This window comes from Dreissena polymorpha, unplaced genomic scaffold (assembly GCF_020536995.1).
Source record: "Dreissena polymorpha isolate Duluth1 unplaced genomic scaffold, UMN_Dpol_1.0 chrUn001, whole genome shotgun sequence".
NCBI lineage: Eukaryota > Metazoa > Mollusca > Bivalvia > Myida > Dreissenidae > Dreissena > Dreissena polymorpha.
In genome coordinates, this window is record NW_026273315.1 from 808,355 (window position 1) to 833,368 (window position 25,014).

Genomic DNA, 25,014 nt, shown 5'->3' on the forward strand with positions numbered 1-25,014 from the left:
TTCAGAAATATCTGACGTCCGGTAACTGTGAGGGAAAGTCTACGAATTTCTAGTGAATTCTACAATAGCCAGAAGTTGCTGAGACCTTCTTCGGAAAAGAAAACTGGTCTGTATTTAAAAAGTGATACATGAAAACTTTAGTAATAGTACTGTGCGTATTAACTGTTTGCCGAATAAAGAAATGCACCAACAGGGGGGAATATTTCTTTAACACGCGGTCCTTTATTAATTCTTTGCATGCTTGAAAATATGTCGTCTGCTAACATGTTGTCTGCTGAATTTCTAAAATTAGCATTGTCTTAGATTTTTTCAAAGAATACTATCAGAATAGCAAACAGTTTGGATCCTGATGAGACGCCACGTTGTGTGAAGTCTCATCTGGATTCAAACTGTTTGCAAAGGCCTTTAAAATTCGGTCCCATCGCTTAAAGGGTTAATTACATGAGGCAGACTGCAAACTGTCCACGACTCTATCTTAAGCATGAAGATTAAACCACCAATATTGTATGTATATAAATAAATATTCCATTAAAATTATTAAGGGCACTATATAGTTGCGCAGTCTGGTCGGGAACTACCTGTCCGCTTATGAGGCGACAAAGCCTTGCGTTACTTTATAAGAGCCAGCGTAGCACCTGACCAGACTGTGCGGATTCGCAGTCCGATCAGGAGCTACCCTGTCCAAATATGACATAACACCCATTTTCGCATGACGCAACTCATATGATATTTGCAAGGGTCGGGTAACCGCAAAAATATAATGTTGCTTTTCAATCGATATTTTGTCGCTCAGAAATTAAATCTTTACTAGCTTTAAGTGATTTTACAATAAATGATAAACATTAACTGTGTTGTAATTCCAATAGTACCAGATGTATGATTGTTTCATTATGATATACTTATTATAATAAATATAAATCATGATGACAAATACGGACGAAAATTGAAATGGCATGACCAGTTTGAAGGGTGATTGGTTACATTTACACGAACGAACATTTTCTATCTTCTAGTGTTAGTGTGTGAAACTTGGTTACTTCTATTACGGAAATAATATGCAAAATAACGTACTGGTCTGTAGAACAACATTCGAGATTCGTGTATTATATGAGAGTATGGTATTTGATATGTAGTTACTTGGGGAAAAGGGCTGAATTTAGATGGCATCATTAACCTTTTCAGTGCTGGAACCGAATTTTAAAGGCCTTTGCAAACAGTTTGAATCCAGATGAGACGCTACAGAACGTGGCGTCTCATCCGAATCCAAACTGTTTGCTATTCTGATAGTATTCTTTAAAAAAAATCTAAGAAAATGCTAATTTTAGAAATTCAGCAGACGACATTTTAGCAGACGACACATTTCCCAGCATGCAAAGGGTTAATATAATGTAATTGCAATATGTTCATGTCAGTCTCAAACACTCTTATTATGTGAATTGTCCCATTAATCATTGATATTTCATAAGACGACTGTAAGAAACCGTTTCACGTATATTAAATAGACAAAATTAAAAAAAATGTTTCAGATTTGCACATTTTCGCTTTAGTTATGATCTTTGCGAGGAAAAAGAAATACTGAAATATAAAATATCCATTATATGTATCTTTTGACGATTAAAAAAAGCTTAATATTATACATCGTTACAAACGTGAAATGATAGTATAATTTGAAAAGTTCTGTTGTGATCCTTATATATTAGACATTACGAGGGTTGCTCATATACAGTATAATATACTCTTTAACCCATTTATGCCTAGCGTCTAGAAAAAGGCCGTGGCAAACATCGTAGACCCTGATGAGACGCCGCATGATGCGGCGTCTCATCAGGGTCTGCGCTGTTTGCTTAAAGAAATTTCTATAAGAATTATTCTAAATATAGAAATAAATATACTAGACATCCCTTATTTTGGAAATAAATTGATCCAATTTAGAAGGATGGGCGCTAGGCTTTAATGGGTTAAGCATTAGAGCACCGATGGCCGAGTGCTTTCTGTGCCTGTCTTTTACTCCGAGGGTCATTGGTTCGAGCCCAGTTGAGGATATCTTGTTCCTTTCATTATGTTTTTTATTGTTGTTTTTTACTGGAGCTTTTTTGTTCCAATGTCTACATTTATCAATTTTAAGCATAAAATGACAATCTTCAAAAGATGCCAAAATATGTGAAAAGGTTCCTTTACACATGAAACTTGATAAAGTGCAATCGGTTTAAAAGATCTTCTTTTGCTGTGACATTAAGTCAGAAGGTATACATCGAAGACTTTAAATAAGAAAGAAGCATTGATCACATTTCATATTTGAAGCAATTGGTGTGGGAGATATTTTTCTTAAACTACATTCAAGTGCATATGATCAAATTGGAAATAATGTATTGAGTAAATGACGGACTAAATATACAAGGCAGAAGTAAGTATGATAATCATTTTATCATTTTATTTTTCTAGTTTAGACACGTTTAAAGATTTTGTTACATTGTTTTACAATTTTAGCATATCTTATGAATCATTCGGTATTCGAATATTCGCAAATCCATTCAATCGAATATTCGAATATTCGCATAAAACGGCTGGATTTATTTAACTTCTATTTCTCAGTTTCGTATCCGGTAGGGATAATAACTATTTATTGACACAGAAAATTGAATATACAATTGTAGTGTTTAGAAATAGAAAGAAAATGTAGCTTAATTGTAAAAACAAACTTTAAAAAAGCCTATTTAGACGAAATATATCAGAAAAGAGTGAAACTTGTTCTGTGTTAACTTCCATTGTTTTGTAAGTTATATCCGTTTGCTGAATACGAGGCTGTTTATTAACGTTGCTATCGAATAAGTGTATCGCTGTCGGCTAATACTATGACCGATACTGTAATCGGGCACAAATAGAAGGAACACATTATGTCATAGAATGTTATTTTATTTTTAAAATTTAAAGTAACGATAGCATGGACGTGTATCTAAAGAAACATATTAATAAGGCATGCACAGTACACCAACTATTCAAGAACAAATATAAGGAAAAACATAATGTCATAGAATTTTATTTTTATTTGAAATTTGAAAATAACGATATCATGGACGTTTATAAAAAGAAACATTTTAATGTCTTTTCAAACTGTGATCACAGAAACTAAATTATTATTCGCCAGTCAATTGAAGCCCTTTATTGTCACCTAATTGAAAAAAAGAGTATTTGTTTGTTAATAAATGTTCATTTTGGGATATTATTTTAACAAAACCAAATAAGAAAATGTTATTTATTATTATTATTATTATTATTATTATTATTATTATTATTATTATTATTATTATTATTATAGTCAGTCAGTCAGTCAGTCAGTCAGTCAGTCAGTCAGTCAGTCAGTCAGTCAGTCAGTCAGTCAGTCAGTCAGTCAGTCAGTCAGTCAGTCAGTCAGTCAGTCAGTCAGTCAGTCAGTCAGTCAGTCAGTCAGTCTGTCAGTCAGTCAGTAAGTCAGTAAGTCAGTAAGTCAGACAGTCAGACAGTCAGTAAGTCAGTCAGTCAGTCAGTCAGTCAGTCAGTCAGTCAGTCAGCCAGCCAGTCAGTCAGTCAGTCAGTCAGTCAGTCAGCCAGCCAGCCAGCCAGCCAGCCAGCCAGCCAGCCAGCCAGCCAGTCAGTCCTCTGGGTCATAAAGAAGTGTTTGCGTGTGTTGACTGCATGTATTCATTAAACGAAACCATTCAACCATTCAGTTCATTTTACAGTATGTTGTATTTCGCCTCTAGATATGAAGTGTTGATCAGCGTTAATATGTTTTCCATATTCACATGTATTGCGTTCTGCTTGGGGACATTTTGAGATCGTATCGCAGAAAATCACGTTTACGAAATTTATAATAAAACAACGATATCATGTACGTTTATAAAAAAACAACATTTTAATGTCTTAAAAATGGGATCACAGAAACTAAATTATAATTTGCCAGTCAATTGAAGCCCTTAATTGGCACCTAATTGAAAAAAAGTATTTGTTTGTTAATAAATGTTCATTTTGGGATATAATTTTAACAAGACAAAATAAGAAATTATTATTTATTATTATTATTATTATTATTATAGTCAGTCAGTCAGTCAGTCAGTCAGTCAGTCAGTCAGTCAGTCAGTCAGTCAGTCAGTCAGTCAGTCAGTCAGTCAGTCAGTCAGTCAGTCAGTCAGTCAGTCAGTCAGTCAGTCAGTCAGTCAGTCAGTCAGTCAGTCAGTCAGTCAGTCAGTCAGGCAGGCAGGCAGGCAGGCAGGCAGGCAGGCAGGCAGTCAGTCAGTCAGACAGTCAGTCAGACAGTCAGTCAGACAGTCAGTCAGACAGTCAGTCAGTCAGTCAGTCAGCCAGTCAGTCAGTCAGTTAGCCAGCCAGCCATCCAGCCAGCCAGCCAGTCAGTCCTCTGGGTCATAAAGAAGTGTTTGCGTGTGGTGACTGCATGTATTCATTAAACGAAACCATTCAACCATTCAGTTCATTTTACAGTATGCTGTAGTTCGCCTCTAGATATGAAGTGTTGATCAGCGTTAATATGTTTTCCATATTCACATGTATTGAGTTCTGCTTGGGAACGTTTTGAGATCGTATCGCAGAAAATCACGTTTACGAAATTGTTGTACACCATTAAGCTTAAAGGATGTGTGTAAGATTCCCATAAACTTCTATTTTATAGCTGACGGATGGAGTTTTACAACAGTTACGTCACGCATCGTTTCATATCATAGTTTGTTATGGTTTTTGTGATTGAAAATAAGCAGTTGTGCTCATTTCATAATTTTGAATATCCAGTCAGAAATATTGTGTTTCTGAATTATAAACCGGGCGTAAATCGTGTTAGGATTTAGGACATGGCGAAGTGGCACGTAATTGGTCAGGAAATTCTGAATGGTTGCTAAACCTTTTTTATAGCCTTTTATATTAACATTAGATCAAATGAATAAAATATCTGGGGTTGAGTGTGACACCTTTTCTAAAAAACAAACACTAATTAAAACCAACGCTATCGAATAAACGAACCACAAATACAAGCGTAGACGCTTATTACCTGTGATTTTAACTGTTAGTACAATATGGAAAGGCGGTTTGTTCCGATATAAAAGGGGGTTTATTCCGCATTATACAAAACTATCGAGGGGGTTTCTTCCGCGTATGCAAAATGTGAAAGGGGGTTTCTTCCGCTATGCTGTTTTTAGGGAAGGATGTTTCTTTCTGAGGGTGTTTCTTCCGTACACCAACGCTGATACGGGCCGCAGTTTGACACGAAGAACGTCACATCAAACACGTTTATCCCAAATGATTTCGGGTGACAATTAGTAAGCGGCTCGTAGGTCATTTAATATAGGGGCAATTACGCTTGGAAAAAAAATGTGAATATGCAAATATCAATTTTGATATTCGAATACTGGCCATTCAATCGAATATTCGAATATTCGAATAATTTTGCCATCACTACTTATTATGCTTGCCGCAATTATAGTAATCATTTTTTGTGTTCGCAAATTATAGCCAATCTAAGCACGTAGTGCTTAGGCTGAGCAATTGTAGTAACCCCGTGTCCAGCGTCAGTCGTCATTAGCCATGCGTCGGGTGTCGTGCATCGTGTACTGTCAACATTGCATCTTGTACTGTCAACCTTGCATCGTGTACTGTCAACATTGCACAACATTGCATCGTGTACTGTCAACATTGCATCGTGTACTGTCAACATTGCATCGTGTACTGTCAACATTGCATCGTGTACTGTCAACATTGCATCATGTACTGTCAACATTGCATCGTGTACTGTCAACATTGCATCGTGTACTGTCAACATTGCATCGTGTACTGTCAACATTAAGCTCGATAACACTCAATAGGCCACATTTTATTTATTTTTTTTATTTTTAGAACTTGGTCAGAATGTGTTTCTTTTTATAATATCTATGCCGAGTTTTAATCTGAGTTTTGAGTTTCTCTGTGTGTGTTTTTTCAATATCAATAAAACAAATATTATACATACATCTTAACATAACTTAACATAATGCCCTCACAAGTGTTCACCCATTCAGGTCAAATACTAATTTGCATTTGACTTGCAACTAAATTTGAATTAGGACCAGTCAAAAGTCATCAACAATATTCTATGTTAATGCTACATTAAATGCAAATAAAAATATAAGAGATAAATATATCGCTAAGTTTTAAATGAGATACGACCTGATTACGTCTTATAACGTCTTTGCACAGTAATATCATTAGAAATATTTCGCTAATAAACAACAAACAAGTGCATTTTAACGCACATAATTTAACAAGATTAAAAAGGTAGTGAGGAATTGTAACTTTTGGTACAAATTTTGCACTTTAAATACATTTAAAATATATAAAATAATTACACCTTCGACATGTTCTTTTACCAGCTACGTACCAGCTAACGGCTTCTTTTTAAAGCTGGAAAATGTGGACAATTTGTAGCAACAAAACACAATGAAAAAATGACTCGGGATTTTGACGTTATGCGCACGTCAGAATTGATAATATATTTGAACTTCTCAATCTCCGTAATATACGTTTAACCCATTTATGCCTAGTGGACTCTCACATCCTTTTAAATTGTATCAATTTATTTCCAAAATTAAGGATGTCTAGTATATTTATTTCTATATTTAGAATATTTCTTACAGAAATTCATTTCAGCAAACAGCGCAGACCATGAGGAGACGCCGCATCATGCGGCGTCTCATCTGGGTCTACGCTGTTTGCCAAGGCCTTTTTCTAGACGCTATGCATAAATGGGTTAAGTGTGAGATGTTAATGGCGCCCCTAAAAACAGCCCTCCACGTGTTAAGTCAAAGTGGGGAGGCAACGCGAGGTGGTTCTGTATCTCTAGGTACTGGAACTTCATGAGAATGAAATAAATACTCTGAACTTGTAAAATATTAGTCATGAATTTTGATATACTCTTAGACAAGATGCCTTGTGAATATTTGTCCTTAAATTTTTATTTTGAGAAAACATGTTTATCTATTTAAACGTTTAATCAAAACGTCATTTATCTAGATGTGTAAGTTTAATAACATGTTTACTTGTTTTAATTTTCCACCTCAATTATGGATATCTTAAAGCGGTTTTCATAAGCAACCAATGTCAGGAATGATGTTTATTTCTACGGACACTAAGCTATTTCTGTATTGCATCTTTTGCGTTTTCGTGAAATCTTAAGTGATAATTTCGATCGACGAAACTGTGCACATTCGAGTATCTACTTAAACCGATCTACCTCAATATGTATTACAATCCTTTCACCTCAATATGTATTTCAGCGCATTCAACTTTCGAACATATAGATGAAGTTTATGAAATTGTAATTGGTATTCTTTCGACAAAAAAGTAAAAAAAAAATTGCAGATTATATTTGACGTTTTGATTTAAAGATTTGGTCAACATTGTGGATTTTATCTGGATATCCTTTGTTCGTTTTATTATTAAATCAACGCTTAAGCTTAGGTAGCTATCCGAAGAAGTCACAAAATTGTATTAGCATTGGAACTAGAGGTAAGTTTTACGCAAGTTGTTTACTCTTAGTTATGAATTCGTATTGTCTAACTTTCATTCGTGGAATATACGATTACAATCACTATCAAAACATCTAACATTGATATTGACTATAATGGCAGGGTAAAACAATGCGGATTATTTTGCTTTTTTTATTGATACAGAATGTAAATTTAAATTTGACACTTATTATTTACTTATCCATGTCACATGATGTCTGCGTATAATAAAATAAGTGTTCAGTAACTTTTTAGACTAGGTTAGTGAAACATTAAGTCACTCCATAAATGAATTGATACAGAGGTCTACGAAAATATCTTTCACATAGTGTATTGCTATGTCGCCTCTCTTTGTCGGGTTGAGCACATGTTCTTCTCAGAAATGTTGAACGGTTTAATGAACATGTTCGTTTATGTCCTGAGTTCATGGACAATACTTATATAAGAATCGCGTCCTTGGAAATCTGGGCTTCATGCATGTGCGTAATTTAAAAGTGTCGTGCCAGATAAGCATGTGCACACACTTTAAGCAATGGTATCAATCCCATTTTAAGCTCAATCGATCCCGCATTATTAGATACAATGATTTAACGATTCGTAGGTCAACGTTTGATACTCGTGAAGATTCGTTGTGGAGTGTAACCTGCGTGGGGTTCACCTTTCTTTTAAAGGGGCCTTTTCACAGATTTTGGTATATTTTGAAGTTTGTCATTAAATGCTTTATATTGATAAATGTAAACATTGGATCTTAAAAGCTCCAGTAAAAAATCAATAATAAAATTAAAAAAGAAAAAAAAAGTAGCCGGTACCAGGGCTCGAACCAGTGACCCCCAGAGTCCTGGAGTTAGTCTGAAGTAAAAACGCATTAGCCCTCTCGGCTATTCCGCCGGGTATTCGCAGGTTAAGTATTTTATACCTCATATAAGCAATCTTCGTAGTTTCGTAAATTTAAACGACAACAACAGAACTCTCCAAATTATTCAATCGTTTCGCGTTGCAACGCTTTATACTTTTTTGGTTTTCAAATCGTCAAAAGATACATATAATGGCTATATTGAACTATGGTAAATGTTCAATAATACTGTTTCCTCACAAATATCATAACTAAAACGAAAATTTGCGAATCTGAAACAACTTTTTTCAATTTTGTCAATATCAAACCGTGAAAAGATCCCTTTAAGAAACAAAAAATTCACTTATTGTTAAAAAACTATTTTTTGCAGCAGAGAAACCCTAAACCTCTTTGTAAGATCAGGTATTGAGGCAACTTACACAGAGTGTGCCAGTATTTTCCATTCTTACTGCCATAACAGATCTTGGCCCACACTTTGTTCTTTTGTCACGTATTTTCGCGACCTTCAAACCTTCAAAATTTTCTTACTTGTACGATACCTGAAGACAATTATGTCTGCATATACTCTGTGTGTGTTGGGGCTATCGCTTATCCCTCTTCATATTACAAGTGAAGACCCTGCATCTAGTTACATGAAAAATATTCATGAAGTGACAGACCCATCTCACAGTCACAGTCTTTGGTAAAACTTTGCTAAACAGATACCGACAAAGCAGGCAGTTGCTTTATTTAACCAATTTTTCCAGTTAATTAACCATCATAAACCAAATCCAAATCTTAAGTTGTATTTCGGGCTGTGTTCAGGTCTGCTCACTAGAAAAAAGAGGCAACTTTTTGGCAGGAACCGTCTCACTTTATTCTACTTATGTGTACTACTCATCCTATTAGGAAATAATACAGAATCAAATCCAGGTCCAGTTAGTTCAGACTTTTACATGGGACAACTAAACGTTTTTGGGGTTTCATAAAAAGCTTAAAAAATGACACCTGTGGTGTAGCACCTTTGAGGGATGATGGGGTCTTAAAATCTAACCCCAAGGAAAAAGCTGAAGTCTTAAATAAACAATTTTCTTCTGTTTTTACTAATGACACAAACAGCTTATATCCAGATCTTGGTAATAGCCCGTATAAAAACATGTCATCAATTAATATTACGGTAAATGGTGTTAAGAATCTCCTACTCAAACTGAATCCTTACAAGGCCGCAGGGCCAGACCAAATCAAACCCAGAATCTTACGGGAATGTGCAAATAAAATTGCACCTATTTTTACAATTCTTTTTAACAAATCACTTATTTCTGGTTCTGTCCCTACTGACTGGTCCATGGCTTTTGTAGCTCCTATTTTTAAAAAAGGTGAAAAGTACCAAGCTAGTAATTATAGACCAGTCTCATTAACATGTATTGCTTGTAAATTGCTGGAGCATATCGTTGTTAGTAACATCTTAGACCATCTTGACAACTTTAATATCCTGGTGGACAACCAACATGGCTTTCGAGTCCGGCGGTCTTGCGAAACCCAACTTGTGGGCTTTATCCATGACTTAGCTTCTACCATGCAGAGAGACCAGATGGATGTTGCCATCATGGATTTTTAGCAAAGCCTTCGATGTTGTACACCACGGTAGATTGTTGCTGAAACTAGCCCATTATGGCATCACGGGCACTACACACTCTTGGATTAAAGCTTTTCTTGGTAACCATACTCAACAAGATGGGGCAACTTCCACCATGGCCCCTGTAATTTCTGGCGTACCCCAGGGATCAGTTCTTGGGCCTCTTCTGTTTCTGCTCTACATTAATGATCTACCTTCGTCTGTGAAGTCAAACGTCCGTCTATTTGCGGATGACTGTGTCATGTACAGATCCATTAAAACTTTGGCTAACACTATTCAGTTTCAGAGAGATCTAGATAGTCTATCATTGTGGGAGCTGAAATGGAAGATGTCTTTTAACATAGAAAAATGTCATATCATGCATGTTACGAGAAACCGTAAACCATTAAAAACAGCCTACACTCTTCACAATCAACCTCTGTCTGTTGTAAACCAAACCACCTATCTTGGCGTTGAAGTAAGCTCAACTTTAAACTGGTCACCTCACGTAAATAAAATTAGTAGTAAAGCAAGCCAGAGCTTAGGTTTCTTAAAACGAAACATTCATTCCTCTAAAATGGAAACTAAGGCAGCGGCATATAACAGCATTGTTAGACCATCCTTGGAATATTGCTCTAGTGTGTGGGACCCTTACCATCAGAAAGATATTGATAAAATTGAAAATGTTCAGCGTCAAGCTGCCAGATTTGTTACAAATAATTACAGCAAGACACCGGGTACGGTCACAAATATAATTAAGGATTTGAATCGGAATACCTTGCAATCAAGAAGACAACAAGCTAGACTCATTTTGTTCTATAAAATAGTATATAATCATGTTGATGTCAATCCCCTTAACTATCTCACTCCATACATTAGACACTCACGCCAAGAACAGTTGTACAATGGAACACACTTCCATCTTATGTAGTCAGCGCTGATACGATCCCTGGATTTAAATCAGTGCTGTCTACATCAGTTTTCCTTCCTTAGATCACATGATTCTGCTTTTATCCTGTTTTTAACTCTACTAATATTCTCACCACATGCACAGTTGTATATGTATATATTTAAGTCTTAAGGGCTTAAGGTGTTAGGTTTTGCACCTTTTTTTATCACTGCTGATAGGATTTTCCTAAGTGGATTGAGTAACTCGGGAAACCTATCAATCTTTTTCTTTTTAACCCCCCACGCATGGCCATAATGTATCAGTATTGAACATAGCCATTATTATAAAAGAAGAAGAAGAAGATACCGTGTGTCAGAAGTATTTATTGTTAAGCGATATCCAATAACGGCGAATGGAATAGCTTTTAAGCATGGTGACATAGTTGGATATTGTTAATTGATACTGATGTTAAGCATATATACACAATCAACAACATTTATTAGCTCTTAAGAATGCTATTCCTTTTTTAGGAATACAAAATACACAAGTGTAATGGCGTGGATGATAATAATTACATGTATAAACATTAGGTAATGGTGGAAGTGAACAAAGAGTTAACAGATATGTTTCTTTAACATCCTCAGAAATTTAGACCGCGATACACGAGATTCGGATAATATGGGCGATATTTGAATAATAACATATCGTGTATCGCTTCGTGTTTCGCGCAAAATATCGTGTGTCGCTTCGTGTTTCGTGAGTCGCCCTTTGAACGTGAGACACGAGATTTTGAGCAATACTCAAAGCGACAGACGACATTTTGCGCGATACACGAAGCGACACACGATATTTTGCGCGATACACGAAGCGACACGCGATATTTACAAGATACAAGATACAAGAATCTTTATTTGACGTCGGATATGAATAACAGTAAACATTAGCCCATGAGCTATTTCCCGACAAACAAATGTATATAGTATAACAAGTATAAATGAGCTAAAAGAAAGATTAAGCATATTATATCAGCATATAAAGTACAAAGACATAGTTAAAGCACATAAAACACAAATTAAGTACAAGTGTTCATTAAGAGCATAATATTTTGCATGTAAAAAACACATACATATAAGACAGATGCTAAGATACTTTAAGCTACATTAAAGTTATCTTGCATGGTTCAGTATTAAAACATATATTATATATATATATATTTAAACACTTAAAACAAGCATAGCAGACCTGTAAAAACTTAAAGATTAAAGATGACAATTAAAGCAAGTATAGCACATATATACATATACACATACATACATACATACATACATCGTGTGCCGTGTGTCGCCCTTGATGCAAGAAGGGCAAGAAAATAGATGACTCTATCCGGATTCCGTACTTGTGTGATGTAATTCATGCATTTGAATTAGCACGAAGCGTTTAACTGTCTCATTTATCACTCAAAATTCGTTGCAATTGCGACACGCGGCAACGGGATGTAACTAATACGAGTGTGTTGATCATTTGTATTACTGAGTTAACTCGGCGTTAAGCGGACAGATATAATCACTTGATAAATAAAAACAATATTGAAACAAACATTACTCGGACAAAAAAGTATTGAAACGTTCCGCGCTTGTTCAATTCACACCATCTCAAGTTTAAAAGGCAACTCAGACAATTTCATTGTATTATTGTCAGATATTGCTTGAAATAAAACGGAAAACCCCCAATTATTAACCATTCATTTCAGAAATCGAGACGTCCAATCACTTTGAAGAAAATAATTTCTTTTGAATTCTACAACAACCAAAATTTTGAAGTGATCTACCGGTACTCCAGAAAAGTAAACTTTTAATGTATAAGGTAATGGTATAACTTTATAATAGTATTGTACGTAAACATAACTGATCTAAGCACTTTCGCCGTTAAAAAAAATGTAAATACAAACATAGCGAACCTACAGTTAGTTTAAACCTATTTAATTTAGCTCGATTGAATCGAAAGCCTCATGCTTATTTAACCGCAAAGTAATCGGTTTCCTGGACTTACAGCCAGCACCTGGTGTCTTTGGGTGAGATCTAAAGAATGTTTATAAACAAACCGTTGTCGTTTATTTATGACACAAGACCAACTGCAAACTGCAAACAGTCTAGGATACTATCTAAAACATGAAGATAAAACAACCAATCTTTTAGTTATATAAATATACATTCAGTTTATTTTAAGTCACTCAATATTCAGCATATCTTGGAAACTCAAAATGGAAGGACATATACAATAACATCAATTGAATATATAGAAAATGACTAGAAATTGAGTACATGTAAGATCGTAAGCATGTCCACATGACTCAACTTCCCCTTAAGAAAGAGTTATGAAGATAGTGATGTATTTACGGGGCTACGAATTACTACATCCACACAGGCCAATAAGACTGTTGTTAAAATCAAATATAAGTAAAGTTAAACTTCAGCCTCGCCAAACGGACACACTATCAGAATAGATAACATTAAGTTGTCGCATCTCTTTCAATGAAGTATTTAAGTGTTTAATTTGTAATATTAAAATAAACAATTTAAAGATTAACAACACAATTTAACGTTGTTATGTTTCAGCTGTTGAACAAAGTTGAAAATACAGATACTGTGATATTGTGATAAATACATAAATAAATAAATGGTAATGGAAGTAACAAAGATGTATTACAGCCGGATTTAATATGTAGGGGAATGGAACATACAGTCCAAATTGGCTCCTGTGGTATTTGATTAAAGCATAGACCTAGTCAACAAGTGACAAATAAATTAAAATACCGGTAGCAAAAATGTAATTGCATCTTGAAATACAACAATTTGTTTAATTGCAGATAAATGAAATGGCGCAACGTCAACGCATGTCCGTCATTTTCATCGCCTTGGGATGCATATGCGTAGGTCTGGTCGTTGGTTTTATGATGGGGAGCAATTCCGTGCAAAGTTTCTTCCTCAGATCAGGATATATAAAGGGTGATTTGAGTGTACCGGATCAACAACTCGCAAGCTCCAAATACAGTGCAGCTTCAGTTATAACTAATGTACCCGTAATAGTAAACAGCCAAACGCGCTTAGTTCGGGTATTCAATTCGGAACAGGAAAGTGAGCAACTCAAATCGTTTGCTAATCAAGCCACATGCACTCCCCTGCGAGTATCCAGCACAATAACGCCTCAAATATGTGTGTATGACGGCAAGACGGATCATTTCATCTCTGCGTCTATTTTGAGCTCCGGCACATGGGAAGGCGAACATATGAGCATGCTGCATAGAATCTTAGGAGCAAACAAAGGAATGGAATTGTTTGACATAGGTAGCAACATCGGCGTGTTCACAGTCCTTGCTGCAAAAGTGGGTCATAGGGTCGTAGCGGTGGATCCTTTGAAGAAAAATCTCATGCTTTTGTCGAGGTCGTTACGTACCGGCGGCTTAACAGAAAACACGACGTTACTTTGGAACGCAGTAGGTGATAAAGTGGTAAATATAACGCTGCATGAGTACGTCGGCAACGTCGGTGGAACGTATGTGAAACCTGACGACGGTAAAGCAAACGTCGACGAACTGCATCGAGCGCTAGCAGTGACGTTAGACCATCTCATTCCGTTCTCAAGCAAACGGCCCATTTTTATGAAGATGGATATAGAGACATACGAATGGAACGCGCTGAAAAGTGGCGAAGAGTTTTTCAACCAAATGGATGTGAGATATGTCCTGCTAGAATGGAATGCTCACAGAAAAAATGTTGAAAGTCAGAACAATATAATATCGTTCATGAGCAGACATAACATGCTACCACACAGGTCAGACAATCCCGATTCTAGGTTACAATACACCGAAAATGCGTCATGGCCAGGCGACATTTTCTGGATAAAGAAAATGTAAAAGTTTACATTGTTCCCATGAAACATGCTCATAGAAAGGGCATCTTATATGAAAATTGTCATTTGAACGATGTTACATTCGCTTAAAAGTGGATAATGCTCATATTTTTAGAAGAGACCTTTATGTTCGACAGTAACCTTTAAGCGAGTAAAGCGACACAGATATTACACGAAAAACATCGTTAGTAAATAAGAAATTACCGTCCGGACGAGCTATATTATGTTCTAATATGACATGTTACCTTCCCAATTAAGACTTTACCATATGAGCTTAGATGATGTGTGCATTTTGATCTTTTAGTGGAATCGTGACCATTTAGCAATTGACAGGTCTAGTTCGCGACACATTTTTCACATATGGCGAACATTGTTGTAAATTTTAAACTTCATAATCAATAATGTGGATGTACGCCCATTAGATATTTCACCTCAAAGTACATTTTTGTTATTCATTTTTTTCCAACTCAAACATAAGATTTTTTGCATTTAACATATCTTTAAACTAGAAATGGCAGAGGCCGACACGTATCCCCACGCCGCATAGATGTTATACTAAACGGCAATTTTGGGTGGGCTAGGCCTATGTTTGTGGGGCCCCGGGTTGGGTAATATGGACATTGATGGTCGAGATAGAACAAGTTGTCATAAGAGATGTTCAGTATTAATTTGAATTTAATTGGTGAATAAATGAAGAAGTTATGTGAAAACAAAATTGTGGGTGGCCATGGTCTATGTGGGCGGGGCGCCCAATGGTTGGTAATGCATAGTTGAGATTGACCGTATTGTCATTACGTGAATCGGTGTAGAAATGAAGTATTTAATGTAAAATAACCTAAATAATGAGAGAAAATCTCTGACCCGGCCCCATCCCATCCCCCATTACTTTTGACCCAGGGATCAGTTCAAAATTCCAAATAGTGCACTGTCGCACATATGCTCATAGCTGCCACGTATTTAAGTTTCAAGGTTTTAGTGCTAATTGTGTAGGAGAAGATAGTAATCAGGACGGACAGACGACGGAGATCAATGCAATATATTTTAAAAGCGTGGGGATAAAAATACACAAAATGATACACATATGTTCCTCGAAGTGTTTCGATATTAAATATGGTAGATTTTATTATTTCAAGACTGTTATTGGTGTGAGAAAAATATTTTGAATCAGTGTCTATTCCATTAATAATTTAAAGATGAACAGCAACAATGGGATAGCATGACATACGTAACTGTAGGCTCGGATAAAGATTCGAATACACCAAGAAAATATAATAAAATGGAGTGTGTGCTGCCTTAAGGCGGATGTACTTATTGATAATAAAATGCGCCCGGCGTGTTTGCAATATATGAAATTTATTTGTGTTGTCAAGATTATTCCCTCAAGTTTAATTATGTTATACAAAATAATGCAAATGATCTAGTTGTGGCGATTCTTTTTCCTGTTTACATTTAAAGATAAAATAGTTTTTCCAATAGCTCTGCGGAGTTGATAACGCATGCATTATATGCATCAGTTAAGGTGAAATTACAGAAATATATAATTGTAAATTTAGTTCACTTTTTTCCCTTTCTAACTTATAGAAAATCAAGTTTGTATTGTCATTCTTATACTTGTAAATGTATGTACATTCCCAGAATACATTAATATTCTTTTCTCAATGCATATTATAAAAATAACATGAAGCTGAAGAAACATTTTTGCATTCATGGAGGAAAGTAATGTTTAGTACAATATGGATGTGGTATTTTAATGGAAATTTCTAATTTTAAGATCGATTTTTTAAAGTTGACTATGTGGCTGGATTATTTAGCATCTTTTTGTAATTATGTTTTATATAATATATTCAGGCATGTTTTATAGTGATTTAAACACATGTTTGCAAACGTGTGTATTATATATTACACTACTAGTAACTGATGGTGTATGGGATATACACCCTCAGTAATTTCATACCATACGAGGGCGAAGCTCGAGTATGGTATGAAAGTACTGAAGGTGTATATCCCATACTCAATCAGTTACTAACCGTGTAAGGATTATATCTCAACCGACTACTCGATTACTCGGGTTTTATGAAAATTACTCGGAATGTATGGAAACAACATCATGGGCGCGTGACCGCTCTAAGCCAATCGGATAAGATCATTTTTGTAGGAGGTGAGATATGTTCTTTTATTTTGTTAAGCATGTTTTTGTATTGAAAATTTTAATCATTTTCCTTTAGTTTATTTTTCCATTCAACCGGTGTGCTTTTGACAATGTTATTTTTTTATTTAATTCTGCGTTTTTACAATAAGAATTAGTCAATCTTCAACAATATAAAATTATCTATTTACTTAAATCATAAATTAAAGAAATAAATATTTAAAAAGTATAATTGTAATTAAAAAATGAGTTATTCCAAATAGTTTATTTCTTTTCTGGCATGTTGTGCAAAAGAAACCCTGCCCTTTCAACGAAGAATGGTTTTTTTAAGAATTAAGTTGATTTATTAATTAACATTCAATCTAACATTCAATCTGCATAATATGGCGGTATTGCGTTAGGGGAGGCCTCTAGATGTTCAGGCTTCGTACCCCTGGGCAAGTTTTTTTTCTTTATCGTTGTTTTAAGCGAGGCTGTTTTCGGAGAAAACCCGAGCTATTCCGGATTTTCGAAACTAAGTAGCATTACAGTAGACTCCCATTCGGGTATGTATCGCTCACTTCCAGTCTGTTAGAAGTACACGGCGCAAATTGTAAACAATGGGAAAATTCTATAGTTGTATGCCTGAATGTCAAAATTGTTAGGGAAAAGTTGGCAGATATGGCAACCCTGTAACGCTGCAAAAATTGCCAAGTAATCATTCTACGAAAACTGCATGGATTAGAGCTAAAAGCAGGCAAGATTGGAAGCCAACCGGGTAGGTATCATTAGTCAGGAACCTATACAAACAAAGGGATTCGCTACTTAATGAACCGAAGAAGAAGCTAACGCGTTGTTACGCAAAACGGAAACGAGACTTGCGACCCGACGAGACTTCGCGCGACGATGCAAATTTTCACAGCCGCCATTTTGACAGAGAGACCGTGACAAAGCGATCTAGTCAGATTAAGATTACAAATTAACCAAGTGTTGCCAACAAAGAAGTATTCATTGCAAAGGTTTGTTGAAATTGAGACATCTTATTGTTTTATTTGTTTTCGACTATGCTTTGTATTTACTAATAAAAACAACGGTGGGTAGTTTCACCAAAACATGCGTATCATTGTTTACACTTCCATAATCCGATAAACATATGTTGTGGCTTTTTTCAAAAGGCTTGGTCAAATAAAACTCTATACTATTCATGTTGGTATTCTTACAAACGTTACATTTCAATGCATTGTGTGGTGAAAACTTAATTTACATTATTTGCAAATTTATTATTTTATAATAGCTCAAAGATTATAGAATTTTAGTCATTTTTTTATTTTGTAATCACTATCAGTGTTATCAACATATGTCGCAGATTTTTTCGAAAGGCTCAGTCAATACTATCTCTATATTAATATTGTAGGTATCTTTACAAACGTTACATTTCAATGCATTGTGTGTTGCAATTTTTATTTGTATTATTAGCAAATTCCTGATTTTGAATGAGCACAAAGACAATACAATTTTAGTTTATTTTTTTATTTTTTACCACTATCAGTTTGATCAACATATGTCGTGGCTCTTTTCGAAAGGCTCAGTCAATACTAGCCCTATAGTTATCATGTTTGTATCGTTACAAACGTTACATTTCAATGCATTGTGTGGTGCAAATTTAATTTGCATTATTTGCAAAATCATAATTTTTTATTAGCTCAAAGATTATTCAAATTTAGTCATTTTTTTATTTTCTAATCACTATCAATTTAATCAAATATGTCGCAGTATTTTTCGAAAGGCTCAGTCAATACTAGCCCTATAATAATCATGATATTATCTTTACAAACGTTGCATTTCAATCTATTGTGTGGTGCAAATTTCATTTGCATTATTTGCAAAATCATAATTTTGTATAAGCTCAAAAACAATACAATTTTAGTCATTTTTTTATTTTATAACCACTATTAATTTGATCAACATATGTCGCAGCATTTTTGGAAAGGCTCAGTCAATACTAGCCCTTTATAAATCATGTTGGTTTCAATTCATATTGTTTTATATTTTCAGTGCGCTGAAAAGAAGCAAAAGAGGGTCTCTTGCTCTTTAGACGGAAAGTTTGACCCCGCAAAGGAAAATGTCATGACGCCAGCGAAACTTGGGCGTACAAACCCAGGTCATTTCCACATTAAGAACTTTTAATGGTTGAAAAACATTGTGGACTTTAAAAAGTGCTGACATACATGGGTGTTCAGAGCTATGCCAAGGATACTGATACTGTCTGATTCAACACGGAAATTGGATTCCTTTCTTTTCCTGAGACGTACCTTGACCATCCCAGCACTAAGATGATGTTACTATATTCATGTCTACTAGATAAAGCAGTGGCGACAACAAACTTCACAAACCTTCAGACTTGCCGAAGACAAAAGAAAATTCAGTATGAATTAGTTTTAAATATTCAATTGATTAAATTAAACTGTTGCATTTTTTCATAAATGAACACATTCCAGCAGTGAATATCTCTGCTTAACTCAAAAGTGACTGTTAGATCTTTTATCATGTTAATCAAAAATGTGTTCCCAAAACACATTATAAATATAAAATTTTCAAACTTGTTTAAACAAGATAATTTGGTATTTAATTTTAGTAAGCTTTTTGTATTGCTGTAGGCTTCGAATAAATCTTCTGCATCACCATGTCAGGAGGAATCTCAATCTTTTGTTGTTGAAATAATAAATAGAAAATTGTTAGTATTATTATCAAATTTATGTTGTTCTATTTCACATTGCAAATGGTTACTTGTGCAAAATCTTTTACAAACATGTGATTTTTTTTACATGCTATTGAGTTTTTAAAATATTTTCTTAAACTGAATGCTCATTACACTTAGTTACATGAATGTCTTGTTACACATACTTTTAAAATTATAAAATACCAAGATTACCTATCATGCATGAACTAATGTGTATGTTTCAGTGATTTACTGATTTATACTGAGAAATAAAACATAAAAGACTTTAATGAATTGCCTTGCCTTCAAATTCTGCTGATTTTTGTTCAATACTTGAACACGAAATCACGAAAAGACTTTCAGTACTACTATGGATATCATGTTCAAATGGAGTCCAACAGAATAATTTAATGGCATGCGAACCTTCATTGCCTCGGATGATAAAGAACAATTATCCATTTTAAATTGTAAGCAATTGACAGGCGTTGATAATGTTGATATTTTTCACACAGCAGAGTAACATTTTTAATTTATTAAAAAACCGGTCCTTGCTACATGCACATAAGTGCGATATACAATGGCAATAGAAACTCTGAGAAACAAATGGTATTGTTACTCGTCAACGCATCCGGTAATTGGGTTCCGTGTCGCATACTGCGTGTTAATATTACTATTTATTTATTTACAAGACAAACAAGGCAAAATTGAACGAATATGTATTTGTTTATTAAACAACGAAAGTCGATTATTGTGAAACAACTATCACCATAAATGAGCAAAATCGCTCGCAATCGAATGAATCGATCTGCTTTCCTTCAACTACATGAAGGTCAGTCTGGCTGCACAGGTTCTGAGCGACTCTGTTGGTGAATATTAAAATGGCATGCGAAACTTTGCTGCGTCGGAGGTTAAAAGAACAGTTATACATTTTTAGTTGTTTGCAATTAACATGTCTTGATTATGTTGCTATTTAAAAAAAACATGGTAACATTTAAATTCTATTTAAAGACCGGTCTTTTGTACATGTACATACGTGCGATAAACAACGGCAATTTAACTCTGGCGAAACAACCGGCAATTAATATTCATCAAAGGGTCCGATAATTGGGTCCTCGTTCGACATACTGCGTAATAATTAGACTAATTAATGATTGATTTTGAGATCAACAACGCAATAATTGAACGAATAGGTACTTGTTTATTTAACATAATATAATTTGAATCCGAAAAAACGTAACCCGCTCAATAAGCGAAATCCCTCGCAATCGATATCGTGTAGCCGCATTATCGCTACAAAGGGACCAATCAATCGAGATTATCAAATCTCGCGCACCGGTTTATTTCGCGTGCTGTATCGGGATATCGCGAGGTTGCGCATCCCTGTTTGTATAGGTCCCTGCCCTGCACAGGTTTACTCAAACTGAAATAAGGTGTTAATTGTGTATTTAAAATGGGTCTGCATTACACATTATGCTAATCTTGTTTGCATTTGTGCTCCCAAATGAGCAACATGTATAAGATACTGAGTAAGATTTTGAGAATATTAAATTCATGCCACTAGTACACTAACATGCACTTACTAATGATTTACATACATTCCTTACACAGTTTAACAAATGAAATATGAATTCTAAAACCAAAAAAACAAAACAGGCTGCTTCATAGATAATGTTAGTTAAAGACTCCATAAACAAAATAATCATTTGATAATAAATCAAGACTATACTTCAAACAAACAAGTATAAATTTATTGGGGGGGAGGGGGGGGGGAAACGGCTGCACTTAAACTTAAATGGGGGGGAGGAAACGTCTTGGGGGAAACGTCTGGAAACCGTCCCAGAATGGGAATCGAATACTGGTTGCTGGTGTGACTTTATTATCAGGCGATCAATTACTTGTAAATGAAAATCTCACTCTGGATCAGCAGACGATTTATTTCATAAATCAATCTCTGGGTTAATAGTCGCCATCTTTCGAACTACTTTCAAAAGTACAACAACAACAATAACAGTAGAAGACAATTTTAATTGCGAAAAGTTGAATAATTGAGTACATGTGTCACGGTTATTGAGTGGAATAGTGCTATTTTCAATTGTGTACGATGCATGTGAACTGGTAGTGGAATAACCGAATTGTTGGTGGAAATGGAATTTAGAAATATATCTAATAATTCATCATTTTTCATGTCATGATCGTGTAGAATTATCATCAGCATCATTTCTGTGGAACATTGCAATATTCAAAATACAAGTGTTTCATAGTTATGGTGCTTTTGACATAGTTCACTAACCATCAAGACTGAAATGATTCATGCACACAGGTAAAGTAAATAAAGTAATTGAATTTGTGCAGAATGTTTATTTTTTACAAATTATTATTTAATGTAACCAATTTATTTTAGATAGATTGCACTGAAACTCAAAGTCTAAAGCTTAGTAATACACTTAAGGTTCATGTAGAGGCTTCAATTTGAAAAATGTGGGACCCCTAGCATTGAACTCAAATTTGACTAAAGGAAGAGTGCCACATTAAAAATGTATACATATATGCTTTAAAGGATGTTTTTCCTTCAAACTGCTACCAATTTTGTACATCAACGTATCATAACATCCACAAAATCAATCAAAATACAAAGCGATTTTAACACTTAAATATACATTATTTTCAAAAATCTGAATCGTGTTTATTCCACATATTTCGGCGGAAAATTATATAACAAGTGAATAATATCGACATTGACGAGGGCAAGTTACGCTTAAATAGTAAAAAAAGTTTACATATCTAGAAATATCAAAACTCGAACACATGTCATTTCATCACCATGGGGGCAGCCATTTTTAAATTAATAAAATAGAAAGAAACATGCTAAAAACTCACTCATCGCCTAATTGACATTCCAAACGGTTGACGATGACAAATGCATTGGATTGAAATCTTTCCGTTGATGTTTGCAAACTGCACGATCAGACCTCATAAACACTAAAAAGAATAACTATGTAAGAAGCATTTCACCAATTTTTACAATCGTTGTCGAATCACATTACTTATATTATTGCGCAAAAAATAGTACGCTTACAGACTGACAGAAAGATCGATACGTAACTCCGTTCAATTCATCACGGTATACTATTATAATGATAATATATAATAATACATCGCTTTAACAATCTAAAAGTAGAAATAATTCTTTTAAACGGAGTTTTTAATAACGAAAGTGAAAACAACGGAAGTTGGATGGATATTCTGTGAGATGCACTTCGGCTCCAGAAAAACAATACAAATAAACTAAAAAAGACGTGTGGGGGACGATTTTCAGCTGGAAAATATTTGAAATAGGGTAAGTGATGATATCTCTACGTGGTCATTTCTGTTATTTAGTGCGATCTCTTGCTGATTAATGTTAATAGTTGTTTTACTAGTTGCCACCCAACTGTCAAAATAAGTTATGTGTTTTCTCAGGTATGTGTATACACATACCCGGTTTTCTCACCACTGCACGTGGTTTCGACCGATTTGTTTTGCACGTTTTTCTACGGAGCACAGCGATTGCCACGCTTTCAAAATGGGTAGAAGGAATCGAAATATAAAATCAATCGGTTTGCCAATTTCTTTATATTCCTTTACAATTTTATATGTCGTCTGCAATCTATTTCAATTTGAGATGGTTTAAAATTTGCAATTTGGTTGAGAGGTAAATAACAAAATTGTTAAGCCTTTGAAATAGAATTGTGACTCTTATTATCCACCATACCTGGATTTTTAAAAAGTAGTTACGTTTTAGTTATTTTTAGAACTTTGTTTAGGAAATTTATCCAAAAAAGGCAGTTGAATAAAAACTCATTTGTTGTTTTATGACAATAATTTTCTGTGAAATGTTGCTAACTTGACCTTGTATATGTATATAGCTTTGTATTTATTCAACTTAAGGTAGTGCATATCCTTCCTAACTTTAGATTGAGATTTTGTAAATAAGTGTAAAAATGTATTGGTTTTAAACCAAAATATGAATAAAGCACACAAATATTGAATGTCAAAAATGTGTTTATGTTATTCTATCCGTCTTAAGCTTTAAAATGATATATAGTTCGACCATATTGTACCACATTTAATGAAGAAAATCCAAAGCGAAGTTTTAATGAATTTTATCCCCCCCCCATGAACCTTAAGCCAGTTTTCTGAGAAGAAACAATACTTGTTCAGAGTATAGCAGGCTCATGCGGCCTCTGGTTTATTTATTTGGCCTCGGCCTTTAACCTGGGTCGCTTTGATTTCAGGTGTTTAGCACCCATATCAACAAGGCTTTCTCGACCCTATATGTACTTATTCATATTGTTTAAAGATTTTGAGAACCCTCGCTCAGTGCCAGTGGGGATAAAACAGGGACCTTCTTATAGCTAGATGAATGCATGAAATATGCCAGCACCACTTTATAATCAATAACTTTATAATTGACGATTCTGTTCTTTTAACTACATTACTAATTTACCAAAACAATGTAAAACACATTTTTATACTCCCAAAGGAGGGCATATAGTGATCGCACTGTCCGTCTGTCTATCCGTCACACTTTGCATTTAGGTTTCGAAAAAATGCTCATAACTTCTATGTCGCTTCAGATGTAACATTCATATTTGGTATGCATGTGTATATGGACAAGGCCTTCCCATACACACACAAATTTTGACCGCTTTGACCTTGTACTTAGGGTCGGCGTTAAGGTTTTGAAAAATGCTCATAACTTCTATCAAAGCGTTTATCGGGGGCGTATGTCATCCTACGGAGACAGCTCTTGTTTTTGCTACTGTCCTCTGCACAAACCATGATATATCTGCATATATGCATCCAACCAAATCAGTAAAACTATTTGTCACTTAATTACAGTAAACTTATTGCATGTTAACTTTTCAACAATATATATATATATATATATATATATATATATATATATATATATATATATAATTATATATAACAGATCTTGAAAAAAACACACATCAAACTTCAAATTGTTTTAGTAAATTATAGGCTTTAATTGGTATTGTGACATTGACAACACTCATGCATGCGACTATACAATTATACAGCTATGGAACACATTATTTATGAGAAATTCCAATACATCAACATAACGTCTCAGATTTAAGGCAGATAATCTAGTGCTTTTTTGCTGCCATTTTTACTATTACACATTTTTTCATTTTAGTTTCAGTTATGATGCATTGATCTTGTTTCTAAATTAACCAAGCAATCATGTTAAACTTTTGAAGAAAGATGTTGTCTGATAAATATTGAAAATATAATCACTACAACGTGAACAAAATTCAGTTGAATACTGTGACCAACGAAGATTTGCCAAAGAGCAATTCAGATCATGATTTAAATTAAATACAAGTAATATGAAA

The 25,014-nt window shown here is 34.6% G+C and overlaps 1 protein-coding gene across 4 annotated transcripts; it reads left to right on the forward strand.

Moving 5' to 3' along the window:
* LOC127863172 (uncharacterized) lies at positions 1 to 17,010 on the forward strand. Of its 4 annotated transcripts, XM_052402565.1 has the most exons (3): positions 7,312 to 7,524; positions 12,610 to 12,722; positions 13,726 to 17,010. In XM_052402565.1, exons 2-3 carry the CDS (start codon positions 12,714 to 12,716, stop codon positions 14,770 to 14,772), a joined length of 1,056 nt encoding a protein of 351 aa, XP_052258525.1. In that variant the 5' UTR covers positions 7,312 to 7,524; positions 12,610 to 12,713; the 3' UTR covers positions 14,773 to 17,010. The 4 variants fall into 4 exon arrangements, with proteins under 4 accessions (XP_052258526.1, XP_052258528.1, XP_052258525.1 ...); XM_052402566.1 differs by lacking the exons at positions 7,312 to 7,524; positions 12,610 to 12,722 and adding an exon at positions 1 to 106; XM_052402568.1 differs by lacking the exons at positions 7,312 to 7,524; positions 12,610 to 12,722 and adding an exon at positions 2,269 to 2,404.
* Positions 17,011 to 25,014: the final 8,004 nt, after the last annotated feature.